This window comes from Carcharodon carcharias, chromosome 21 (assembly GCF_017639515.1).
Source record: "Carcharodon carcharias isolate sCarCar2 chromosome 21, sCarCar2.pri, whole genome shotgun sequence".
NCBI lineage: Eukaryota > Metazoa > Chordata > Chondrichthyes > Lamniformes > Lamnidae > Carcharodon > Carcharodon carcharias.
The window spans coordinates 50361560-50376463 of record NC_054487.1 but is presented as its reverse complement, the minus strand read 5'-3'; the positions used below and the strand labels follow the sequence as shown (position 1 = coordinate 50376463).

At 42.0% G+C, this 14904-nt stretch overlaps 1 protein-coding gene across 4 annotated transcripts in view; it reads left to right on the top strand.

Moving 5' to 3' along the window:
* Window positions 1–14904, top strand: part of ergic2 (ERGIC and golgi 2) — an 80316-nt gene that overhangs the window by 46057 nt on the left and 19355 nt on the right. For all 4 annotated transcript variants that reach the window (XM_041216134.1, XM_041216135.1, XM_041216136.1 and 1 more), the window contains exon 11: window positions 13621–13718. In XM_041216134.1, the coding sequence (XP_041072068.1) occupies window positions 13621–13718 (98 nt within the window). The remainder of the gene's footprint in view (window positions 1–13620; window positions 13719–14904) is intronic.

Below are 14904 nucleotides of genomic sequence, written 5' to 3'. Positions count from 1 at the left end.
GAATCAAAAGGCAAAATACCCAGTCAGCAAGTAATAAATATTTTTTAAAGTAATAAAATAGTTTTTGAAATGAAGTGATTCATTTTTGTAGGAAGAATGAGGAGAGACAGTATAAAATAAAGGACACAATTTTAGAAGCGATGCAGGAACAGAGAGACATGTGGGTATATGTGCACCAATCATTGAAGATGGCTGGGCAGGTTGAGAAAGTGGTTAATAAAGCATACAGGATCTTGGGCTTTATAAATGGGGGTACAGTAAGGAAGTTCTGATAAATCTGTACAAAACTCTGGTTCAGCCTCAGTTGAAGTACTGTGTCCAGCTCTGGGCACTACACTTCAGGAGGCATTAGAGAGGATGCAAAAAAGATTCACAGGAATGGTTCTAGGCATCAGGAACTTCAGTTATATAATAGATTGGAGAAGGTGGGGCTGTCCTCTTTGGAGAAGATTCGATAGAGGGGCTCAAAGTTGAGGAGTCTGGACAAAGTTGATGGGAAGAAACTGAAGGATCGAGCACCAGAGGGCACCAATTTAAGGAGACTGGCAAAAGAAGCAATGGTGATGTGAGGAAAAGCTTTTTTTAATGCAGCTAGTGCAGATGATCTGGGATGCATTGCTCAAGAGTGTGGTGGAGGCAGATTCTTCAAAACCTTTGAAAAAGAATTGGATAATTACTTGAAGATAGAGAAGAACTGTAGGGCTCTGGGGAAAAAGTGGTGGAGTGGGACTAGATGAGATGCTCTTTCTGAGAGCCAACATGGACACAGTGGGCTGAATGGCCCCCTGTACTGTAATAATTCTATAATAGATGTCAACTTAGCTTCTTAACAAAGCTGAAGATTTAGTGCTGGAATTGAGGTATGTTACATTATTAATTCATTAAAATAATACAAAACTCACCAAGTTATTAAATCTATCTATTCAACACTTTTCTGTGTTACAAATTGCTTTACTTTCTTTCAAAGGCCTATTCCTTTATCACTATCAGCAAAGGACTTGCCATAGAGTGAACCTAAAGTTCCTGGAATGTACCTGCATTTAATACCAGAAGTTAAGTAATATCATTCACAGGGTATGCCAGGTCTGGACACAAAGTTGCGCTTGTTGGTGCCTATTTTTTTGGGTTCATGGGATGTGGGCATCGCTGGCTAGACCAGCATTTATTGCCCATCCCTAACTGCCCTTCAGAAAGTGGTGGTGAGCTGCAGCCTTGAACCACTGCAGCCCATGTGGTGTATGTACACCTGCAGTGCTGTTAGGAAGGGAGTTCCATGATTTTGATGGCAACAATGATAGAGAGGTGAGTGCCCTTAGCGCTCCAAAATAGCATCCATGCCATGCACCAATTTGTGGGGTGAATTGTGTGCTGTCATATTGGTGCAACTGTTAATGCACACAGTGAACATCTACCCGAGGTATGCAGTGAGGCCAGATCAGGACGTCAATCAAAATGTATTGCTGATTTGACCTCACCAGTTCCACTTTGGAGCTCAATGCTTCTGTCAATGCCCCCTCTTAACTTAACATGGCTGAACACAGACTCTGCACTCAGAAGGATTCCTTCCCAACGCTATCTAAAATGATTCTCAATAATTTTGGCCATTGCTACAAGTCTACAAGCATTTTATTCATTCTATAGTTGTTTCAAGTTGCTAAAGTCTACAAGGAGTAGTGCAGCAGGTGCTAAAAGACTTGTTACCTTCACTGCTTCTGCATAAATTGATTGCTCCCAGACATGGGTGCAAGAGTAGTCATTTCCCCTTGTAATACTGCAAAGTCTGGGGAATGACAGAGGCCCCACAGCACAGGACCAGCTACTGGAAGTGGAAGGGGGAGAAGGGCTTTCAGTAGAAGCCCATATCCACTCAGGGTGCTCAGGGAATCATTTTACTAACTAAGGTTCAGATAGGAAAATGTGTGTGAGATGTCTGTGTTTCAGTAAGTGCTACGCTCTAGATAATTAGGTGGTGAAGAATAGAACTGGAGCTGAGTTTTTACACATTTATAAGCTTTTATTTACAGATGCACATTGCAAACATGCACCTCTAGAACCCAATCAACTCAGTTTCAGTCTGCTTCTTTAAGGAGCACAAGTAAATCCCATCAATGGGTGCCATTGACTGTATGCAAATCACTTTTCCAGGTGCTGCCTGTTAACTTTGCTTTCAGCTGGAACTGAAAGGGGTTTCATTCCCCGAATATCCAGCTGGTATGTGACCATAGGCAGTGTATCATAAAAGGTCAATGCCTGGTATCCTGGCAGCAGTCATGATGTCTTTATTTTGCAGCTGTAAGGCTTGCAGCAGTGCTAAAATGCATGAGGGTGAATATTATGACCGATGCAGTTGATGAAGCGGAGTTATTTAAAAATCCCAGAGGGAAACTTTAAACAACTGTCATAACTGATAATTTTAAGTATTATGTTTGAGATGTGACTAAATTCAGCAATCAGAACATCAGTTCTCAAGGTTTTACATTAAACTAAATGAAACATTTTAATAATTTACACAGGTTAAAAATATATATGTACACATGGCTTCAAATTACTACTATCGTTTTTAACACATTCCCAAACTAATCTCCATTAAGGCAACAGCAACTTAACCAGACACCAGGCAAAGCATTTTCATCTTATGAATTCAAAATGAGGTTCTTTTCACTTGGTTCCTGTGGAGCCAGTTGGAGGCTTGCCAGCTGCCTTTTGATCCTACATTGCCTCTGCTCTGTACACCCGAAAACTACTCCTACCTACCTACCACCACTGATTGGATTCAAATTCTCATTGTGTCACCAGCCTCTTTGAACTTCACCTTTTAACAATGAAACCTCTTTCATAGTACCAATTTTATTAGTAATACAGACCTATTGCTTGGTAGCACTAGATAGGTGTCAAGTTTTCACCCCACTTCTTGAATGCTCTATTCAAAAAATGCAAATACACGCTATCTCTCTTACATATCAAAACTAGTACACATCAAAGCACCCAAACCAGCTGTCTGTAATCCAGGTAAGATACACCCACAGACTATTTTTAAAAATATTTTCCAATAATATATACATTAATAGCTTCATGACAGTGAAGCATATGTAAGTGTGAGGGTTGATTGATACAGATAATTGATAGGTGAGTGAATTAGTGAATGGAAGGAAGACAGCATAAATTAGGATGGAGGGGAAGATGAGTCGCATTTAGACGCAGACCAGGTAAAGACTGTGGATTCCTTCACTCAGATATTGGTGAGCCAGATGCACAGATTTGTCTTAAAAACTCATCACTAACGTCCTTCAGGGGAGAAAATCTGCTGCCCTTGCCTGGTCTGGCCTACGTGAAACTCCAGACTCTCAGAAATGTGGTTGACTCTTAACTGCCCTCTAAAATGCTTCAGGAAGCCGCTCAGTTTTATCAAACTGCTATAGCACTGTGGGTGTTGTTACAATCCCTGTGGGGAAACCGTAAACCAAATATTACCAGACAACCTGCAAATTAAGAAATTGCCAATAAGATTTCACTTTTTGTGCCTTTTGCTTTAACCTGAATTAACAGGCAAATAATGCTTTCACCTTATGGTCTATACATGATATTTCTTACACAACCACAAGCATTCCCTTCAGCATGCATGGCATTATGTAGCTATATAGTTCCATAATATGCTGTTCTCTATTCATGCAGTGTAACTCAGGAGTCCTATCTGACAACAGTTTTCACTTCTGAGTTTCACAGTTACAATAATTATCAGCCAGGGTCTGGGAATCCCCTCTCCCTCAGGTCACTACAATCCTGATGATGTAGGGTTCCAGAGTTCCTTTTTAGATGACTAACCAATCACTGCCTAGTTCATGGTTTGGCCATTTCTGGGGCAAACACCCAGCTGTTTAGCACTTCCAAGCTATTCACATTGCTTTCCAGGTTTTAGACCTTTTTTTGCCAGTTCACACATTGCCTCTAAAAGCTCCTGCCTCCTTTTCTGTCAAAGAAAAACTGGCTCTTCCTGAGAGTGATTTACTTCTCGCTCGAATTTGGTATATGTTCCTCTTTCTCTCCCTTTCTATCTCCTTTCTCTGTGTCTGCATCTGGGCCTTCACCCTCCAGTTCCTTTGCTTGTAGCTCTCCTTTGTGTTTGCAGCTCTCCTTTGTGTCTGGCCACACGACTTCTATCTTAACTTCCTTTGTGTTGGTACTGCTTCTAGATCAAGGGCCGCCAGGTCACATAGGCCATTATCCCTTTACTACTGATCCCTTTACAATTGATGCAAACCCTTTAAAAATCCTTTTCAAACATTCTTAAAAACAATTACATATACCACAGACATTTTAAAGAAATTATAAATTTTCCTTACTGTACTGTTTCCGGGTCAAAGGCTGTCACGTGAACTGATACCACATGGATGCAGTGGTTCAAGAAAACGGCTAACCATGACCTTCTCAAGGGCAATTGAGAATGGGCAATAAATGTTGGCCTTGCCAGCAATTCCCACATCCCAAGAATGATGGTATTTTTTTAAATGGGATTTTACTACAGTCCTCCACTAGATACATGGTCAGCATTATTAATACTAGCTTTTTATTCCAGATTGTTATTTAATTAATTAAGTTTTCCAGCTCCTTTGGTGGGATTTGAACTCATGTCATTGGATCATTAGTACAGACCTCTGGAATACTAGTCCATTAACACAATGACTATATTACTGTACCTAAGCTTCCCCAATATACCCTTTCTTGTGATTTTGCATTCACCCATAAGATATAACCTCAATTCTGGTATTCCCTCCTCCATCTTGTTTGTGAACCACTTCCACTTGTCATTTTTAGTGGCACAGTGTCTCTTTGCACCCTTTGTTTACTGCTGGTATACTTGAAAAATGCTTTATTGTCCGGCTTTGTTTTCAGCTATGTTTTTGTTGTGACCCCTCATTGCAGGCTTTCTCAGTTTCTTGCTCTAATCCTCAGCATATCTTTTTAGATCTCCCTGTCCTGTTATTTTGCTGATCATTTGTACCTGGAATTTGTGAGGGTGTTGGGGGGGCGGTTGGGGTTTATGGCAAACATTCACTGATAATATCCCTATGAATCTGACTGCAACTTAAGGATTTAGCGAAAGCACATAGGAACACAGAAGTCCTGAAATTGCAGTCTGTGCAAACTGCACTCTGTACCCATGTGCCCCGACCCCTCACCCAAAACAGAACTGGCAAACAGCTGTAGCAATTGTGGTGGCTGGAATTTCCCCTTTTCTGCTCTTGGAGGTCTGTTAGAAACCCCTTAAGTCAAGCCATGTTCAATGTGGTGTTATTGTTTTTAACAGCAGTCTGATTAATAGCTAGCTAAGTAGTTAACTGACCCTGAAGAAATGTGAAATGTTGTTAACTGTCTCAATTATGATTTAATTACTAGATTTTTTTTAAAACTGGAGTTAATTTTTTAAAATCTGAAGCCTTTTCATGATATTTCAGCTTCTACCTTCACCCCATTTGTATGTCCCAATTCTCTTACATTGTGTAATTTTTTTAAAAAGTGATTTGATTATTAATGCTAGAAGAAAAGTACACTATTGCAAATGCTGAAAATCTGAAACAAAAACAGAAAATCTTGGTGATACTCGGCAGATCTGGTAGCATCTGTGGAGAGAGAACCGAGTTAATGGTTCAGGCCTGTCACCTATCATCAGTACAAAGGTCACAGATCTGAAATATTATCCCTCTTCCTCATTCCACAGATACTGCCTGACCTGCTGAGGATCTCCAACATTTTCTGTGATTATTAACGCTTTTCATTTCCATGTTTGCTGTCTATGACCGTTCTTTAATTTGATTGGCTACTTGATCAGCTTGATAACATCTCTGCAATTCGATGCTGGGACTCCTCATTAAAGAACGCTACAATCCACTGCATATCAAGAGAATTAAAGCTCCTGCCACAGAGGTTGCTAGATCCTTCAGCGAGGCTTTATTTGTGGTCAGTGGAAAGCCCCTTGCCTCACCACTCTCCACAGTTAAAGTTAAAAATGTGCGTTTTATCTTCCTTTCACCCTAATCCCTTTCACAACTTTGTTAGAAAGCCAAACTAGACTTTCTCTTCATCCTGTTCCTACTTACTTAAGTATAAATTTCTTTTACATCTTGACAGCTATCCCTTTTTAAAATATTCCACTTCCTTTCCACATCTTTTACTTCCAGTATCTTCCAATTTTACCATTCCCATGTATTCTGCAATACCCTTAAAATCGACTTGTTTAAAATTATGCTTTTTAATTGGCCTCCTTTTGTTTTCTACCCTTGTGACTAAGAAGAATGTCAGAACATTATGCCATTAGATCTTAAAGGTGCTCAAACTTCTACTTGGCTTATTATTTCCAACTCATTCACCAGATCTAAAACCAATACTATAATAACCCTTGTAGGTTCCTTAACACACTGTCATAGAAACTAGACCCTCACAATTTTAGTAAATTCGTGTTTGCATGCAGACTTGTCCCATTGTGTACTCGTGTCAACATGAGGAAGATTGAAATCTCCTAGGATTATACCGGATGACTTGGTGCTCATCTCTCATATTCTCTCCCACAAAATTGAAATTATTTGGTAGCCTGTAATATATTACTTTTAACATTTTCTCTTTGCTGACCTTTAATTCTATCCAGTACCACTTCCATCATCCAACTCTCTTGTAACTTAGATCCTTACTGACGAAATGCTATGCACCTCCCTAGTCCTTCCTAAAACTTTGCAAGTTAATTCCACAGTCAGGATGCAGCCATTCCTACAAGATCTATTTCTTCCCTTTTATAAAAGCACTTTTAGCTCACACTTATTCCTTATATTTCCATTCATATAAGCACAATTATAGTTATTGTTTAATATTCTTGCTCTTTTCTAATTTTTCTTAACCTAGTTATTTTTGATTTCCTTCCCCCACCCACCCACCTACCTCCACATTTGCTAGACTAATTTAAACCCACTCAACTGCCTTACTGATCGTTTTTGAAAACGCTTTGGTACCTCTCTATATTAGATGAAACCTGTCATTGAACAGTTTCCCTTTGTCCCAGAATAGGCCCCAATGTCCCAGGAATTAAAACCCTCCCTCCTGCATCATCTCACTAGCCACATGTTGATGATTCTAATATGCCATTGCCTAAACTTCCCAGAGTGCCCACAGCAAGCCATTTTGTATTTACTATCCTTGAGGTCTTGCTGCTCAGCTTTGGCCATTTCTTTTTAGCCTTACCCCAAATTCCTCATGCTGCCTTTGAAAGACCTCCATACTGGTCCTTTCTATATCATTGTTCCTACATTGACCACACCTTTTGGCTTTTATCTCGCTTTCCAAAAGTTTTTCCACTTGCCCTACAAGGTCACAGCTACTATATAGGTTGTCTTTCCATTTAATAGTTGAACCCCTTACCACTTAACTTGTTTCCTCTTTCTTTCTGTTCCCCCTGGGTAACCCCATGCTCCAAATTTCTGTGGTAATGCTTATGGTTCTCACCATATAGTATCTCTGATCTGGTCCTCATTACATGCATTCAGCACAGAACAACACTTGAACAGTTTCAAATGCACAGAGGCTTTCTACTATGTTACCTTTTTTCCCCTGCTTTATATGTATGGACACCCATTTACCTTGCTCCTGACGCCTCTGTTTCTGGTGTGACTGCTTCCTAGAAATTGTTCATTAACCTTTCCTCCTCCTGTATAGCGCTCTCCACCCACATCCCATTTCCCCCCTCTACTTCTTCCTGTATCCTCCCCTGGAAATAATAATTCCCCATTTTGCTTAGAGTAACATTCTCAAAGTCCCAACTGTCGAGCCTTTGGCCTTCCATTCTTCTCACATTTTGCAGCTACCAATCTGCCACAACCTCACCTCCACCTACGGTGCCCTCATGCCCATTAAAATAATTATTCTCTTACACCCTGGTCATCCCCCCGTTACAGCCGTCATTGTTACTCCCTTAAGTCCAAGGGATGCAGACAATAGATATGGTGGACAACTGGTTTAGTCATTCACTGCCAGATCTGGCTGAACCATACGAAGCATTATTGGGTAGTGCTCTTGTCTATGAAAACTTTTTATTACTCCTTAATCATCCTGGAATGCAAAAGTACCTCGGCTTCCTTTCTCTACTGCAAGCCATCTTCTTAAACCACTCTCCCCAGTTTTCTCCACCCTCACCTCCAACATGAGTGAAAAACACATGGATTTCTTTGTCATCAAGTTGAGACCATCTGATCAGCCTTTTCTCTCTCTTCCCCTAGTCCGCTGGGCCAGGCATCCTCTAAAGTTCCTTATTGCCCAAGTGCGAATTCCCGTTATGCCCTTTCCAAGCTCATCTAGTCCTTGGGATTCAACTCCAGCTCCCCCCTACCCTATTCACACCAAACCACTGGAAACCCCTCGCTCTCTCTCTCACGCTCTCTCTCACGCTATCTCTCTCTCACGCTATCTCTCTCTCACGCTATCTCTCTCTCTCACGCTATCTCTCTCTCTCACGCTATCTCTCTCTCTCACGCTATCTCTCTCTCTCACGCTATCTCTCTCTCTCACGCTATCTCTCTCTCTCACGCTATCTCTCTCTCTCACGCTATCTCTCTCTCACGCTATCTCTCTCTCACGCTATCTCTCTCTCACGCTCTCTCTCTCACGCTCTCTCTCTCTCGTTCTCTCTCTCTCTCGTGCACACACGCGCTCTCCTTCAAATCTGCCAGCTAGCCTTTGCGAACTACCATCCCAACTCTAATGTCCATTTCCTGTCTAAAGTCCTTGAATGAATTGTCGCCTCCCAAATCTGTGCCCATCTTTCCCAGAACTCAATCTTTTAATCCCTCAATCAAGTTTCCGCCCCTGCAGCAGTACCAAAGCCACAAATGGCAGGTGGTTAGGTAGTGGTAATGACACTGCTTTAGTAATCCAGAGGCCCAGGCGAATGCTGTAGGGCCATGGGTTCAAATTTAAATTTGGTTAATCTAGAATTAAAATCATTGTTGAATGTTGTAAAATCCCATCTGGTTCACTAAGTTCCTACAGGGAAGGAAAGCTGTTCATCCTCACCCAGTCTGGCTTACGTGTGAGTTCAGACTCACATCAATGTGGTTGGCTCTTAAATGTCCTCTGAAGTGGCCTAGCAAGCCACTCACTTGTACCAAACCAATACAAAATCAAAAAAGAATGAGCCAGACAAACCACTTGGCATCAATTTAGTCACCAGAAATGGCAACAGCACTGTCACTGGGTCCAATCCTGGAACTCCTCCCCATCAGCACTGTGAGTACCTACACCAATGGACTGCATCAGTTAAAGAAGGGCAGCTCACCATCACCACCACCTCAGAGGCAATTAGGATTGGGCAGTAAGTGCTGTCCAAGCCAGCGACACCCAGATCCCAGAAGTGAATTTTTTTTTAAAAAGCACTGTCAACCCTGCAAAGCCCTCCCAACATTTGAGGCTTGTGACAAAATTGGGAGAGCTGTCCCGCAGGCTAGTGAAGCCTGAGATTGTCTGTAAGATATGATTCAGTGAGCATGGGAGGACAGACCCACCAGCAGAACAGTGGTATACGATCAGGAAGGAATTTCCTGGGAGTCATCAACATTGACTCTAGACGCCATGAAGTCTCATGACATCAGGTGAAACACAAGTATAAAACCTGCTGATTACCACCTACCACCACCATCCACCACCTCAACCCCCCCCCCGCCCCCCCCACCACCCCCGGGCCTAAGCTGATGAATCAGTACTCTATGTTGAGTACCGCTTGGAAGAAGCACTGAGGGTGACAGAATGCTCTCTGGGCGGGGTACTTCAATGTCTATCACCGAGTGGCTTGGTAGCACCACTACTGACACCACTGAGCCCTAACGGACATGGCTGTTAGACAGGCTCTGCGGCAGGTGGTGAGGGAACCAACAAGAAGAAAAAACCTAATCACCAATAGCAGGTGCACCTGTCCATGATAGTATTGATGAAGTGACCACTGCACATTCCTTGTGGAGGCATAATCCTGCCTTCTCATTGAGGATACCCTCCATTATGTTGCATAGCATTACTAGCATGCTAAATGGAGTAGATTTCAAACAAATCTAGCAACGTAAAACTGGGCATCCATGAAGTGCTGTGGGCCATCAGAAGCAGCAGAATTGTATTCAGTGTCAACCTGCAACCCAGCAAATGCCACATTCTACCATCACTCAAGCAGGGCGATCCACGCTGGTTTAGTGAAGAGTGGGGGAGGGCATTCCAAGGCATACCTAAAAATGAGGGGACAACCTGATGAAGCTACAACACAGGACTACTTGCATGCCATAGAGTGGAAGCTGCATGCGATAGGCAGAGCTAAGTGCTCCAACAGCCAACAAATCAACTAAGCTCTGCAGTCCTGCTGCATCCAGCCATGAATAGTGGTGGAAAATTAAATAACTAACCGGAGAAGGAGGCTCCACAAGTATCCCCATCCACAATGATGGAAGAGTCTAGCATGTCAAAGCAAAAGACGAGGCTGGAGCATTTGCAACCATCTTCAGCCAGAAGTGCCGAGTGGGTGATCTATCTCGCCCTTCTGCTGAGGTCTCCAGCATCTCAAATGCCAGACTTCAGCCAATTCAATTCACTCCACGTGATATCAAGAAATGGCTGAAGACACTGGATACTGCAAAGGCCCTGACAACATCCAGCAGTAGCACTGAAGACTTGTGCTCTAGAACTTGTCACACCCCTAGCCAAGTTGTTCCAGAATAGCTACAAAACTGGCATCTAGCTGGCAATGTAGAAAATTGCCCTGGTAAGTCTTGTGTACACAAATCAGGACAAATCCAACCTGCCACTATCTACTTTTGGTCATTGGTAAAGTGATGGACGGGGTCATCAACAGTGCTATCAAGTGGCACTTACACAGCAATAACCTGCTCCCTGACACTCAGATTGGATTCTGCCAGGACCACTCAGCTCCTGACCTTATTACAGTCTTGATCCAAAGATGGCCAAAAGTGTTGAACTCAAGAGGCAAGGGGAGAGTGAGTTCCCTTGATATCAAGGCAACATTTGATCAAGTGTAGCATTGAGGAGCCTTTGCAAAACTGGAGTCAGTGGGAATCAGGGAAAAGCTGCCCACTGGTTGCAGTCATATCTGGCACAAAGGAAGATGGTTGTGGTTGTTGGAGGTCAATCATCTGTCCTAGAACATTGCTGTAGGAGTTCTTCAGGATTCTAGGCCCAACCATCTTTAGTTGCTTAATCAATAGCCTATCTTCCATCATAAGATCCAGGGTGGGGATGTTTGCTGCTGATTCCACAATTTTCGGTACCATTCACGACTCTTCAGATACTGAAGCAGTCCGTGTCCATGTGCTGCAAGATCTGAACAACATTCGGATGTGAGCTTACAAGTGCCAAGTAACATTTGTACCACCCAAGTGTCAGGAAATGACCTCCTCCAACAAGAGAAGTTAACCATCTCCCCATGACAGTCAATGGCATTATCATCGTTGAATCCTCCACTATCAACATCCTGAGCCGTTACCATTGATTAGAAATTGAATTAGACTAGCTACAAGAATAGATTAGAGGCTGGGAATTCTGCAGCAAGTAATTCTCCCCAATGCCTCTTCATCTACAAGGCACAAGTCAGAAGTGTGATGAAACACTCTCCACTTGCCTGGATGAGTACAGCTCCAACAACACGAGAAGCTCAACACCACCCAGGACAAAGCAGCCAGCTTGATGGCACCCCCTCCACCACTTTAAGCAATCAGTCACTCCACCCCTGAAGCACAGTGGCAGCAGTGAGTACCAAATACAAGTTACAGTGCTTCTAAATCCATAGCTTTTACTACCCAGAAGGACAAGGCCAGTAGATGCATGGGAACACCACCACTTGCAAGTTCTCTCCAGGCCACCCACCATCCTGATTTGGAAATATATCACTGTTCCTTCACTGTTGTTGGGTCAAAATCCTGGAATTCCCTCTCTAACAGCACTGAGAGTGTATCTATACCACATGGACTCCAGAAGTTCGAAAAGGCGGCTCACCTCCACTATCTCAAGGGCGATTAGGGATGGGCAACAAATGCTGACCTCATCAGTGCCCATATCCTGGGAAAGAATTTTTTTTAAAAAGCCATGTGACTGTGACAAAGGTAAATTTTCCCCCTCCTTGGAGCCTTTGACACAGTTGATCACACCATCCTCCTCCTAACACCTCTCCATTGTCATCCAGCTGTGTAGAACTGCACTCACCTAGTTCCATTCTTATCTAATAGTTGCCAGAGAATCATTATCAGTGCTCTTCTTCCAACTCCTGCACCATTACCTCTAGTGTGCTCTGAAGGGTCTCTCCTTCGCCCCCTCCTATTTCTCACCTAGATGCTATCCCTTGGTTTGAAAACAAATGTCATTTTCCTCATGTATGCTGACGGCACCTGCTTCTTACTCAATTCCTTTCCTTGGCAACGGTCTGAGGCTGAACCTGACTATTCGCAACTTGAGTGTCATAGTTGATATCGAGATGAGCTTTCAACCACATATCTGTGCCATCAATAGGATTATGTATTTCTACATTTGTAACATTGCCCAACTCTGCCCCTGCCCCTGCTCTTGTACTGCTGAAATCATCTTCCATGCATGTTACCTCCAGACTTTATTGTTCCAACGCTCTCCTGGCTGACCTCCCACATTCTACCATCTGTAAACTTGACGTGCCCTGGTTTGCAATAAATCGCATTCACACATCACCTCTGTGCTCGTTAAACTATTTTGACTCCTGGCTCAACAGTGCCTTGATTTTAAAATTTCCTCCCTTGTTTTCAAATTTCTCTATGACCTGTCTCTCCCCTGCAATTGACCTGAGATATCTGCATTCTTTGAATTCTGACCTCTTCAGCATTCCTGATTTTAATTCCCTCCCTAAACCTCTTCACCGCTTGAGCTCAATTTCCTCCTTTAAATTGCTCCTTAAAGCCCACCTCTTTGACCAAGCTTTTGGTCCTCTGTACTTTTGGCTTGGCATCATATTTTATTTCATAATGCCTCTGTGAAATGCCTTGGGACATTTTATCACGTTAAAGACACTATATCAATACAAGTTGTTATATGGTGCAAATTGCATTCAGCTGAAGCTCAGCATTTTTGTGCTCAAGCAATACAACCTTCCAACACTTCATGCATGTGTTGCTTCCTGGATGTCCTGAGTAGAGGAAGGCCCACGTCAAGCATACCACATGCATAATCTGTGCTTGAATTAGACATTTAATCTGTAACTAACAGTAATACGCCAAATTAGTAACTGTGTAAGTGTTATCAGCACGCTGTGCCACCGAATGGTAGGATGTGATTTGTCCATGGCTCAACTCAGTAATTTTGTGATCTGATCTTGACTATATAGTTGAGATACTAACTGTTGCCCACGAGGAAAAAAAAACTCAGAGGAAAATTACCCATGCTCATTGTCATGTATCTCACTGATCAGATGCGGATTGATATTGGCATGTTACTATGTGAGAACATGCCACTTTTCTATTCTCTTGAATTGTTTATGGACATTTGTACTTTTTTATAGTTTTGTGATAGATACCTGTTGTGAGATTTTTTGTGTATGCAGTTCTTTCAAATGCATTGTTTGTATTTTAGATAATCAGATGTTTCAATACTTCATCACAATTGTGCCAACAAAACTTAATACCTACAAATTCTCAGCAGACACTCATCAGTATTCAGTCACAGAAAGGGTAAGTCAATTAATGAAGTTGTTTGGTTTATCTCATCATTCAGGTATGCCACTTAAACTGGATCACACATGTTTCAACTGCTTTGCAATCACTACAGTGGGTGATGTTTCCTGTTGTTCCCTTTCATGGTGCGAATTCATTTTTTGAGATACTTCAGGTACGCACGCAATTATTGGTGTGTACTTGACTAATTGCATGGGAACAAGTGCTAAGTTAGCATTTTAATGGAGCTTAAAACATGGATAACAATTTGCCAGCTCCTTGTAAACTGCTATTTAGTTATTTCTAATTGGAATTTCAATGTTAATATTAACTTACCTGTTACTTTTAGTTGTAATGAGCACCTTGTGCTTTACTGAGAATTCCAATATCAATAGCTCCATTGACCTATAATGGCTGTCTGTCACCCCACCATTGGTGCAATAAAGCCTGTCCACCCCCCTAGTACAGTTAAGTTTCTCTTTCTGAAGTCTACATTTATTTTGCTTCTGCGTGGAAGCTTGCTGTACTTAAATATCAAATTTCTATGATTCATTTACAAGGACACCATGGCCCTTCTGAATACTAACATTCCCACTCTCTTCGCCATTTAGAAAATATTCTTCTTTCCTATTTTTTCTATCAAAATGGAAAACTTCATACTTCTCCATGTTATGCTCCATCTACTATGTTCTTGCCCAATCACTTAACCTGTCTAAATCATTTTGCAGCCTTCATATGTGCTTCTAACAGCTTCCTTTCCCACCTGATTTTGCATCAACAACAGACTTGGACACACTATCCAGACTCCACATCTACATCATTGATATGGATTATAAATAGATGAGGCCAACCAACAGATCCTTGTGGTTCCCTAATATTTACAGCCTTCAACCAAAAAACATTATTTTTGCTCCTACCCTCTGATTTCTGTCCTTCAACCATTCCTCAGTCCAAGCTAATATAATTCACCCATCCCTTGGGCTCTAATTTTGTGCAATAATCTCTTGCGTGGCACCTTATTAAATGCCTTTTGAAAGTTCAAATACGCTAACCAAATCCAGTGGTTTCCCTTATCCCCTGCTTGTTATGTCCTCAAAAAAAAATTGCAACTGATTTGCCAAACATGTTGGCTGTGCCCAATCATATTTAGGATTTTCTTAATGTCCCGTTGTCATGTTCCTAATAATAGTTTCTAGCATTGTTC